Genomic DNA, 12,591 nt, shown 5'->3' with positions numbered 1-12,591 from the left:
TACAACACTTGCATGTAAATGTAGTTCGTTACATTCAACTCACAGGCCAGTTACTACGGGTTAACTATAAGATAATATATTTTAAAGGAGGGGGGTTGTAGTGGAAGCACTGTAGAGTCAGGTGTGACTGTGTGGAAATGGATATACAATACAATACAATATACAGCACACAGCTCTAGTAGGATTTACTGTATACATATTTTGTTCAAAATACACCCCTTGTTACTTTGGACGATATAATAAAAAGTGTGTGCTTGTATGTGCTGACATGCCACACTGAGAGGACATGAACATCTCAACTTGGAGACATTTGTTGTATTATCAACACAACTTTTACTATACGTACACAGGGCTCACAGTAAAAACAGTTGCCACTAAAATACAATTAGTTGCAGGGAAAACTCTTCCAGGAGGAACACAGTACACCTGAACAATACTGCCATCAGGTGGCCGAAGCATAACTTTGTATAATCATGAAGCAAATCTGCCGTGATTAAGAGACAATCAGAGAACTGTTGCATTTGAAAAGAGAGAATAAACACAATACGAGGCAAATTCTCTTTTGATATTACTTTATTCTACTACAACTGCCAACACTGTTAAGAACAGACGTTTCAGTTTAAATAAAAAAACCTCTTTGCTGTAGATTGCACAACTGACAAGACACTGCATATACGCTGAGGTCAGACAGACAGAGCAGCCATCTTCTTTGCTCTGCGAGCTGCTCCTGACTTCCTCTTAGCTTTAGCCTTGAAGACAGGAGGCCGGGATACATTTTTGATTCCACTCTTGGCATTGGGCCGATGCCTGCGGGGGGGCACAGCACAGACAGACACACAGACGCAGAAGAACAAGTCAGGACACATAACTGTTGACTCTTATTGGTATACTGATGGAGTGAACAGATTTATTATTTATCACAGAGATCGTTCTCTGAGCTCACCTGTTGGCCCTGTGTGCGTCTTTGCGAGGGCATTGTTTGCATTTGTGCGTCAGGCTGCCGCAGTTGAAGCAACCCTCCTTCCCTTGAGCTTTCCCACATGGGTGGTCTAGAAGGGCACAGCGGCCACAGGACTGACAGTGTCTCCAGGCTTAAAGGTGGGAGAAAAAAAAAATTAAATGGCATGCATTAATACAAGAGAAAATGTGAAGCATTCTGTATTCTGTACAGATGCACATCTACGACCGAATCTGATGTTATTGCGTCGACGTTTACGTACATGGTTTCACACATTTCTCACATGCTGAGCAGTGCTTCCATTCTCGGCCATCCTGGAGGCACACAGGAGAGAGAGGTGAAGCTGTAACATTTCCCTTAATTGGAGTTAACAAAATATAATGTGTGGAAGCTGTGGTGTCATACCTTGGATGGGCAGACATTGCACTTAGCACAGTGTCTGTTGAGGGACGAGACGAATCTCTGACACAGGGAGCAGAATCTAACAGGAGGAAAGGAAGACAGACAAAATTTTATCACAACTTCTAAATCATTTGTAATAACTGCATGGCTCCGTGAGATTATTTATATATTCTTTGGTCGCATATTGTAGGGTCTGAGACCACTAGTCAATGTAAATTCTATTTTGCATTTATTTGGACTAGTATCTTTCCATTCATGACATCATCTTAATAATAAATGGTAAAATGGTGAATCTTTAAAAATGGCAGCATTGGACTCATGTTATCCCAGCATGATCCGACAGTGTTCATCAGTGTTCAGTTTAACTATAATTACACAACAAAACGATTGAAGATTGATGAAATTATAGTTGTAGACCCTTTATGCAAACACGGTGGAGTGTGGATGAATTGAGGGGTCTCACTGCCCAAGGAAAGAACCTGCTTTGGTGGTACAACAGGGATTACTGCTGTATCACTTGCCAGATGGCAGCAGGGTGAACTGACTCGGGCTAGGTCGGACGTATACTGATATGTCAGTGGTAAGATTCTGTAACTTGATGAGGCAGTCAAGCTCTAGATTAGGTCTGAAAGGGTAAGCGTGTTGATACCTGTAGCCCTCCTCCTTGGGCAAGACGATGTCTCCAGGTGAAATGTTAGTAAAGAGTCTGACAGGAGACTGCTTCCTGCCCGTCTTCCCGTGTTTATACAGAGGGTGATTGTCATAGTCCACCTGGTTCGGAACAAAGTATTCACTTTAGTGTTTAAAAGTACACAGGGACAAAATGTATCATCCAGAAAAAGCATGTACTGAAGTTACTTTATAGTCTAATAACAGGTGATCACTGCCACTGTGCTGCAGCTCCAGGGCAGTTTTGTTTTCAGTTGATTCCTGAGTCTCTATATGTGTTTTTTAATCAATATTGGTCTGCTAATTATATCCGTATTACTCAATGGCTAAAAGGGATGTACTCCCAGCATACCTGGTAGTCCAGCATGGCGAATGAGGGGAGACACTCCAGGATTCGTGGCTCAAAGAAATATGGGAAAATCCAAATCATAGGCATGTCAGCGTTACCACCGTCTGCACATAAAAAAAAAAACACATGGCTGTTAGCTTCAAACACTTTAGAATCATTAATACAGCTTTTTATTTTATGACATTTGTTGGTGAGATGTAAAAGCTGCACTCATCAATAGTGATGATCAGTGTTATCACATCACCCATCAGTGGTTTTAATGGTGTGGCTGACATGTGCATATGTATATATAAATATCTGTAGCCAATATGTTGGATATGCGTCTTATACATCAAATTCCAAAATCTCAATTCACTATGCAAACACGTGTCATGCCAAATAAATGACTTTCCCTTCCCTTTCCCTACACCCTATAAAAATACATTAATGTTAATGTTGCTCTGCTGGATGTGTAGATAGGCAACTGTTTTCTAACATATTATTGCATTACCAAACTTTATACAATGACAAATCTAGTATGTCCGTTTTTTGATTTATAGCCTTAGCTACCCACCGACTGGCCATGAATAAATTCTACTAACTGTGTGGTAAATAAAGTTTAAACATCATTTATATGACTTGTTTCTAATATACTGGTATCTCTAATTGTAATGTCTGCATACAAAGACCAAAGATGAAAGAATGACAAGGATTAAAACAAACCTACCAGGGAATTGAGCCTCTAATTCAAGAAATTAATGACAAATGTCAAATGATGAACCCCTCAAACTCCACATAACAGCGACACTGACCTGAACTCTGCAGCTTCCTCCACGTCTGTGAGATCAGAGAGAAACTGTTGGCCAGAGGCTTCACCAGGCCGCCGAACGGAGGGTCGGCCACCATCACCACCTTATCCCCGTCGGACTCTGTGAGGAACGCCTGCAGGACTGCACTGGAAGCCTGACGAGAAGTTAGAGATACAGTTAAGACCACAGTTTTAGACAAAACAAGCTACAATATTACAATCTAAAATGTTATCTTTATTTCAGTAGCCACAACAAACTATGTGTCATATTACCAGTGTATTGTATAATTTAAAAAGTAAAAAAAATGTATATAAGAATACAATAAATAAACAGTGAAAAGCGCCAACAGTGCCTCTTGGCTATATGTGGTGAGCACAAGGATCTGTGTTTGAGCCAATTCATCTTCTATGGCTTGGCGCGTCTTTTCATAGAGTTGGGAATAACCACCGAAAAGGGGCAGGCTAGGACTTGCAGCTGTCCTGGTGATGTTTTTTGTGTTTTTTTTCTGAACTGGTTTGTTTGAGGAAACTGGGAGAGAGGCTGAGGTTTGACTAACAGGGCGTTATCTGCTCAGCTGTCCAGATTCCACACAGCCAAACTGTATTGTGGCGGCGGTGACACACGTTCACATGTTTGAGGGGTATTCTCCGGTTACACACCAACCCTCTCTCATTGCAGGACACAGACACACGCAGAGCCAATTTGGATAGAAACGCATGAAATAAAAAATTCCGCATCGTAAGGTTCACCATTATAAACGAGATTCGTGGCAACGAATTAAACGTAAAATGTACTGACCTGGAAACCAAACATATGTGTTTAACCCTTACCTCTCCATCAAAAAAGTAATGGTTGAACATGTTGTAGTGACAGAACTCATCCTGGTTGTAGAACTGAGCATATCTGAAACATGGGGGGAAAAAAAATCATGTTATTTGGCGTTAAAGATTAAACATTCGGGTAACTTAACTGATTTACTGTTTCCTTCATTTAAACCATGGGCTTGGAAACAGGAGCAGGTTTGGACTCATCTACTGTACATACACACAACGTGAGCAAACACACAGTGGATCCTGAGGTGTGTATCCAGGTAACGATTTAAGTATGCGAGCGTGTGGTGCGGGTTAAAGCTTGTAATACAGGGAAACACCCACTCTGTACTGCTGCCCTGCACATTCTTTACAGACCTGAACGGCAGACGCAGCACAAAGAGACACCTCAGGTAAGAACCGCTTGAAAACTTGATTTAACCAAACTACAATTAAGTCCATATTTAAATATTCGTTATCCATATACTGCTGCGACAGCATGTAGAGGTTTACAAGTTGATTCCACAGATATTTAAATTTAAGAGCATTTAGCGGATGCTTTTATTCAGAGCGACTTACAGTAATTCATACATACATTCATACACTGATGGCGGTGGCTGCCATGCGAGGTGCCGACCAGCACATCAGGAGCAGTTTTTGGGGTTCACTATCTTGCCCAAGAACATTTAGACATAGTAAATATGCAGAAGAAAGAAAAAATGAGACCATTTCCTGGGTATTACAGGGTTTTTCCAAAAAGCTTGGCAAGAACTCAGAACAGGCAGGTTTTGACAGATTTCCAACAGCCTGAAGAACTGGTTTCTCTACAGCAAAGGCAAACATACAGAAATGCTTTGGACAGTGCAAAAAGAGGAGATATCGCAGGTAGAAGTTTAACATGTGGGGTTTTTTTTCTGCTCTCAGAAATGGCAGAAAAAAAGACATTTTCTGTCGGTAATGGGCAGTCAACAGCGGCTCAGTCGGCAAAGAGTGGTCTGGGAGTGTCCCCTGCAGGCGCTCGTGGTGCACTGCAGGACGGACTGAGCTTCGCGCTGCTGGACGGCAACGGTGATGCGGTGGTTCAGCCCTTCCCACGTTCTCCAAAACTACAGAGGAAGTTGGCGAACGCAGGACAGCCCTCTCAGGTAAAACACAAGTGTTGGTGGAGCACATGGAGAAGGAAAAGTTTCACAGCTGAGTGAGCAACACAGTGCAGTGTGACAGGAGGATTTCCAGAGAGCAATACAAAATGATCGAAGCAGGAAATCCAGGTGATTGAAGGATGGCCTTGTCATTGGACTGATGGGAGACAAAATATTTCCTAGTCTACACTGTGCGCACCAGTGAGATTAACAAAGTTTACACTGATTTACTAATGCGTTTTTAATGCGACTGGTTGTAACACTGCACCCTGCAGGAACAGCTGTCCAGACGTATGGAGGAGCTGCAGGCAGAAAGATCCAAGACTGAGGCTCACATTGAGTCTCTGAAGAAGCGCAAGGCCGACCTCTCTGTAAGTATGAGACAGCAACAAAGACGACTGCAAATAGCTTGATGACAAACAGAATAATAACTCCTTTGTGTGTGCGTATACACAACATCTAGTCCCTCATGTTGTCCATGTTCCTCCCTGAAGAGGAGCACAGAGGTGATGAAGCAGCAGGTCCGAGAGCGTTTTGAGAGCATGCGGTGCGCTCTGAAACAGGACGAGCAGGCCGTCCTGGACTCTCTGGAGCTGGACCTGAGACGGACACGGACCAGACTGGACCAGGTTCTCAAGAACTGGACACAGCATCAGGACCAGGTCAATAAGAACATCAGCAGCACCCAGAGAGCTCTGAGCAAGACTCCAGTGGCAGGGCAAGACCAAAAGGTTTGATTTGAGAGTTGTTAAAAAAATATATAACTGAAAAGCTTTCCTGCCTTTTTACTCAGGATTTCTGTTTATCTTTATCTCAAGGGCCCATCTGAGAGTGTGAGGTAAAACACTGCACCGGCACATTAAATGTTCTTGAAATGTCTTCACACCTCTCGGTCTTCTCATAATCTCTGTGATCGCTCTTCCAGTCCTAAAAAGCCAGACGCCTCTGAGCAGGAAATCCGACTGAACGAAGAGCGATTTGAAAGGCTCCTGAAGACATTATCCTCCATCTCCAAGACCCTGAGAACTCAGCTGCAGAGGAAGACTCTCCTCTTAGGTTCTGACGTTATTATTTCTGAATTATAGAAATCCCCTTCCACCAGTTGACCCATTTAGGGCAGTTAGTAGTAAGTAAAGTATAGTTCATTTGGGCAGATGAGAATAAAGCATAAGTTTCTATTTTGGCGTTGATCTTCTTGGCTACATATCAGAAACACAACTCACAGTATATATGAACTAAAAATAAAAGCCATTACATCACTATATAGTTGAGGTTACCAACACAAATCACAAAAACAGAACTGTAGATTCATGAACTATTGTTATTCAGACCTGCTGTGAACTTAAATGAGTCGAAATCGAAGACGTGACACGCAACAGGTGTTCCTGCAGGATTAAGGTTTTGTTAATGTTAACACAGCTGCGTGGCTACACGTCAAATGTCATCAGTAAATTAATTAATTCTCTGTTTAATTTCAGATTCTTTCCCCATGGTGATTGACAAGCAGACCTGCCATAGCCAGATCGCAGTGACCTCGGAGGGGCGGGGCATGTTCTTCTCAAGCTCCGCTCGCTCGGCTCCGGAGCACCCTCTTCAGTTTGATAAGGTGTGCTGCGCCCTGGGCCGCTCTCCTGTCCCGACTGCGCAGAGTTACTGGGAGGTTGACGTCCGCTGCTGCTCCGGCTGGGCCGTGGGTGCCGCGTACGGCAGCCTGGAGAGGAAGGGCCGGGACAAGGGCGCCAAGCTGGGCCGAAACAGAAACTCGTGGTGCGTGGAGCTTCGCAACGGCCGCCTTTCTGCCTGGCACAACGACCGGCACGTGGCATGTCAGAGCGTCGGGCAAACGCCACTGGGAAAGGTCGGAGTGTGGGTGCATTATGACAAGGGCCAGCTGATGTTTTACGACGCAGACACGATGGTCGTCCTGCAGAGGTTCTCGGCAGCTGTGACGCAGATGTTTGACAGGGCTCACCACCAGTTCACTGAGCCCCTGTACCCCGCCATACGCTTCCTGAAACCGCCGGAGAACCAGATGTGGCCAAACCACCTGGAGCTCTGCCATCTCAACACTCCATGATACAGCAGCCAAACTCCAGACAGTGATGTGGACTCTCTAATGATGATCTTATATGTCCATGTATATTCAACATTAAATCAAAGCAGATGTAAACCAGAATACATCACGGTACAAAACGACAAATTACATAAACTAACCTGAAGTCAATGTCCAGCAGCAGGCTCTTGATTGGCTCGTGTTTCTGCTCCAGATTTCGCAACTTGATCAGCTCCTGGAGTCTGGCACAAACAGCAACAATGTTAATGATGCAACATTTAATACAACTAAGAAATAAAACCATCCTAACTTGACTAGTTAATTAAAGGCCCAATACCGAAAAAGCGAGATTTTCTGACTTTTTTTTAATCATAAAGCCGGTCTATGTGATGTATAAATACTTGAAGTAGGGGTGTCTTGAGCTCGATTGTAAGTTGAATACTGATCAAATTGAAATCAAGATCTCGACCTTCAAAATCAAAGGTGGGATCGAGGATTTAGCCATGTTCCTACCATCACGTCCATGTTGTAGCGCGTTAAGTTAGGGTTATCTGCTCTAACCCGAAGCTGCAGCCAATGAAAAGACACCATGTGACTGCTGATACAGGAGGCACATAAATTGAATTTGACCCCCCCTCCTGCTTCTCTGAAATCACCGTTGTGGAAATATTTATCATTCCTGGTGAGTTATGTCAACAGCGCTTGCGTTTGTTGACAAGAAAACCACAGTTCGTAAGCCGTGCTAGCGCATGCATCGACAGGCAACATGATAAATATGGCGGAGATCTCCACAGGCATCATAAACTTCATGACTTGACTGAGAAAACAGAGTTAACATAGCCAACTCTCCTGACCTCATTTAGAGTTGAACTTCAACCAAACTCGCACTGAAGCAGTAACTAGCGCTATAGGGGTATCTGTAGCATCAGACATATGACCTTATTCAGCGGTGGATTTAATAATTTAATCAGGACACCGGAACCACGTTACGAAATGCCAAGCAGGTCGCATCTTACCACAAAGGTGTAGCCCTCCATGTGTTACAATGTCAAGGAAAAAGTTACTGGAGGTCTGAGCAGTGCAGATTTAGTGGCCTTAACGACAGACTGCAGGACCTCGAGAGCAACACACAGCAACATGACCATCTCAGCGCACTACATTAATGATGATTGGAAATAGAAATCCAGTTTTTTCAAACTCGCCCCATCTACGAAGCTCACAGAAGAGAAAGAGAGAAGTAGTAGATGAGTGCACACTGCAAGAGGGTCACTAGATGGCAGGATCCCTCTATGACTTCTCTTCTTTTGTTCACAGTTTCCAATTAACTGGTGAAACAAGTTATTGTTGCATTTATATTGTTAATAAATGGTTTAAATTTGATTAACAGCCTTAGCGTGGTACACTGCAAACAAATAATGGAGATGGAGACCCATGACACCATGTAGACCATCTTTTGAAATAATTAAAAAAATAAATAAGTTATCATGACATAAAATCAATGATCCTAGACTAGTCAAAAACTGTGCTTACAGTAAAAAAAAAAAAAAAAAAAAAAGGAATAAAAAAGAAATCAAGAATCGGATCGTGACCTCAAAATAGAAAATCAAATCGATGATGTGGGGAATCGTGACTCCCCGATGTGAAAGCATTATTGTTATTATTATTGTTATTATTATTATTATTATTATCATTATTCAGACAAACTGTGCCTTCAAACACAATGACAATTAAATCATGACCTAACATTTCTACAATAATTGATATATTGCAAAACAATCATCTGATTATAGATCATGACTGTTTAATAAAGAAGACACAATACTCCTAAAGAGGCAGAGTGCAGGAACGTATTATACAATAGGGGTTTGCCAAAATATCGATTCTACGATATATTGCGATATTTCGTCTTGAGGTACGTTATCGATACACTGGTGCCAAATATCGATATTTAAAAATGTCAAAAATAAAAAAATTAAAAAACATATATTATTATTATTTATTTATTTTTGGCCCACCACCACCACCCCTCTTCGGAGGACAGCTTTATCTTTATTCAAGCATAGGTATACAACCAAATAAAATTTTAAAAATGGTTTAAGTAGCTCTGAAACCCACACATATAGATATTTAATGATAGTTGTACTCAGTGTGTGTGTTAAGAAGAGACACTGTGCAATATACTCTTTGTTTACTTGGCTGTCATTCATGTGAAATTGATTGAAAATGTTTTGTAATTCCTGTGAAATGGATTCAGTGCAGTCAATACATTCTGTATTTCTTCAGTGACACAGATATCGTGATGTATCATGGATGAAATTTCTTGCAATATATCGATTATCCCCCTATTATACAATGCATTGTGGTATCAGTGTCACAGAATTCAATTACAATAACTGTGTTCCCACTCTTCTCTAGAGATCATCAGGACATTTTCAGTGACGATCCAGCTGGTATGACGACAGGGATTGCGTCCACACATCAATATGTTCCTTAATTCATTCATTTAAAACTTCACTCTCTTTCTCTCATGGAACTGTATTTTCCATTGCTGTCCAATGACAAATACTTTTACTTTATCAAAGAGCAATAGTAAAATATCCAAAAGTGGAAATAAAGTCTCATCAAAATTGTGATTCTTGAAAGAAAACCAGTTTTCACTTCATTTTAGAAATACCATACAGTATACTACTGATGCTATCCTGTATTTATGTTTATTATGATACATAAAATCAATGATTATATACTGCTACACTCTCTGCTACACGCGTAACCAATCAACACTGAAGGCTGGCTGGCTCAAAATGTCATGATCCATGATCTGTGATGGGAAAGTATGTCCGGTTTACCAGTTACACCACAGAAAACAGACAATGTCATTACTTAAGGGATTTTGCACAATAAAGCACATTGCAACATTTTTTCAAATCAGCTGCTCTGCCTTTTTGTTTTTTCTCTCAAGACTTTGGGCCACACAGTGTCGCACTACAGAGTAAAACATACCTGTCTTGCCTTTTCACTGCAACTCTGCATCGACATTCAGGTAATTATCAATGTGGTATAGAGAGAACATTTAAGTGTACTGACCCTTTAAGACAGGATGTCAACCTGATCTGTAATCATCAAACTTATATACCGTACGTCTCTCACCTGGGTGTGCCCACACACAGCACCTTCCTGTATCCGAGAGCAGCCAGGGTGTCCAGCAGGAAGTGGGAGCTGTGGTCGGTGAACAGGTACTGGGCGTTGCTCTTCTTGTTGTCCAGAGGACGCAGCAGCACACTGGGTCGCCTCAGTTGAGCCGCTGTAACAGCCGTGGATCTGTGACTGGAGTGGGCCTCATGTTCTCCCGGGAGGAGGAGAAGCTGACAATCCTGACAGAACTTCTTGTCGTCAAGGGGGAGTGAGGCAAACTTTTTGAACCTGAGGGACAAGTTACAGATCTTTGAGAGAGAGTTGGTTCAAATGCTCACTTTTTGTATGGGGGGGATTCTTAATTTGGTCATGTCATTTTGACATTACACCCCTGTAAATCCTGCAAAACAGTCAGAAGGGGTGTAGCTCAGTCCGTGGGGACTTGGCTTGGGAAGGTCGCCGGTTCAAGTCCCACCCGGACCAAAAAAAGAATGATGTGGACTGGCAGTTGGAGAGTGCTGGTTCACATCCTGGGCATTGCCGAGGTGCCCTTGAGCAAGGCACCAACCCCTAACACTGCTCATTGGACGCCGTGGCATGTGTGGCTGCCCCTTCGCTCTTCTCCTCTACACTGCATGTGTGTGTTTGTGTGTGCGCACCTGTGTGTAATGTGAGTGGAAAAAAGAATTTCCCAATTTGGGATTAAAATAGTATATATAAAAAATAATAGAAGACAGCCATGTAGGACCATGCTACATAGTATACATCCTGGATCAAGGCTATCATAAGCAAGCCTCTTGTGCGGTGGGGGCCATGATGAGCTGCAGTTTAATTCTTACCTGCTACAGTACTGCTTCTGGGTGAACAGAGGTCTTTTTGACTGGTTCTCAGCTTCTCTGGCCAAACTCCTGGCTTCAGACACCTTCAAGGTAATTCAAATGAAATGAGTTCATTGGATCAGTAAGGTATCAGGCCTGTTGTAATATGAGTGACCATCAGAACTCCAGTAAACCTACCTTTTCATCCTCCCACTGAAAAAACTTGCAGTCTTTTCTGTCTCTGCAGGCTGAGCAGGCATAAAACCTCCTTCCTTTCTCGCCCCCTTTGCCAACTTTCTCAAACAGCAAAGTGGGCCCTGATAAAAACACACGAGACATTTATTATTATTCCGTCTGACCCTAAAAGCCACATTTCTAATACTAAATGCTAAACACAAACACTCATTAGTGCAGGGGCTGGGTGTGTTTAGCTACAGCATGGCTAAACATTAGCTACTTCTCTCCTTCAAAATACACCATGGCAGCACGGACAGTAAAGCCATTTTTAGTTTATATTTTATTGGTATGCAATTTTGTTTGCATATTTCCATACGCCGAATTTATCAAAAGACATTAGTCATTCGTATGGTAACATAAACATGAAAAGTGTGTAAATGTTTTTTCTTAAAAGGCAAAGCAACGTTGAAATATAGAATATTTCCTAATGGAGTTCTGCTGTAGATGTAGACTTACCATGCGGACAACATGGCGCTGTTTTATCGCCGTCTGGAAATATAACATCTATCCCAAAAGTATCGTCGTTAGGCTCGGTCGCATCCATGTCACTGGGTGTTACACAAATAACGGACTTTACTTTAAACTGTTTCACACGAGATGCGCACCGGACAAGTAGCAGCCACGCATGGATCTTTAGGCATGCCGTTTTCAGTCGCGTTAATTTGACGTCACGATGATATTGTCGCAGCCAAATCTCATTGGCCAGAAATCAAAACATTGATTTGGTGATTGCTCTTATGTTAACGACTAAATATTCGACCAAACTGGGCACAGTTTTGTATTTTGGGGTGATGAAAATAAGAACTACATTCGGAAGTGAGTGTTTTATCAATAATTTCGTGATTTCAATGGATGAACTTCATACACGTATCTGCCTAGCTATAAATGTTTATAAATACTTAATAATATTTTTTTTTTTAAAAACGTATATATTTAATAACACTATGTTGATAAATGGTACATTTGTAGTCAGGGCATAATTCAAGTCAAAAACTTTAATTTTTTAAGAATTAATAGCTGTTTCACCATCAACAAACATTGAAATGCTCTGCAAATCATTTATTAAGCATCTGTAAAGATTCATAAACATCAGCTGCAACTTAAGCTGCAATAAACAATCATTTATTAATCTTTTCAGTGCTTGTTAACAGTGACATAACAACTAGCCTATATCAACTACAAATCAGCCATTTATTAATGATGGTTGTTAAGTGTTAACTTTAAATCATTTTAT

At 41.8% G+C, this 12,591-nt stretch overlaps 2 protein-coding genes across 2 annotated transcripts; one reads left to right on the top strand and one right to left on the bottom strand.

Annotated features, from left to right (window-relative positions):
* Positions 1–555: 555 nt before the first annotated feature.
* On the bottom strand, positions 556–12,029 carry zcchc4 (zinc finger, CCHC domain containing 4). The gene is made up of 13 exons (XM_030431915.1): positions 11,814–12,029; positions 11,319–11,437; positions 11,142–11,224; positions 10,318–10,590; positions 7,332–7,412; positions 3,997–4,069; positions 3,170–3,320; positions 2,382–2,482; positions 2,010–2,131; positions 1,364–1,439; positions 1,221–1,272; positions 944–1,091; positions 556–807 (listed from the first exon to the last, which is right to left on the bottom strand). The coding sequence occupies exons 1-13, from the start codon at positions 11,899–11,901 to the stop codon at positions 684–686; spliced, it is 1,491 nt and encodes a 496-aa protein (XP_030287775.1). The 5' UTR covers positions 11,902–12,029; the 3' UTR covers positions 556–683.
* Positions 4,984–7,514, top strand: LOC115590535 (nuclear factor 7, ovary). The gene is made up of 6 exons (XM_030431916.1): positions 4,984–5,246; positions 5,393–5,488; positions 5,612–5,848; positions 5,936–5,955; positions 6,043–6,173; positions 6,596–7,514. Exons 2-6 carry the CDS (start codon positions 5,411–5,413, stop codon positions 7,192–7,194), a joined length of 1,065 nt encoding a protein of 354 aa, XP_030287776.1. The 5' UTR covers positions 4,984–5,246; positions 5,393–5,410; the 3' UTR covers positions 7,195–7,514.
* Positions 12,030–12,591: the final 562 nt, after the last annotated feature.

This window comes from Sparus aurata, chromosome 10 (genome assembly GCF_900880675.1).
Source record: "Sparus aurata chromosome 10, fSpaAur1.1, whole genome shotgun sequence".
Classification (NCBI taxonomy): domain Eukaryota; kingdom Metazoa; phylum Chordata; class Actinopteri; order Spariformes; family Sparidae; genus Sparus; species Sparus aurata.
This window is presented reverse-complemented; position numbering and strand designations above follow the sequence as displayed.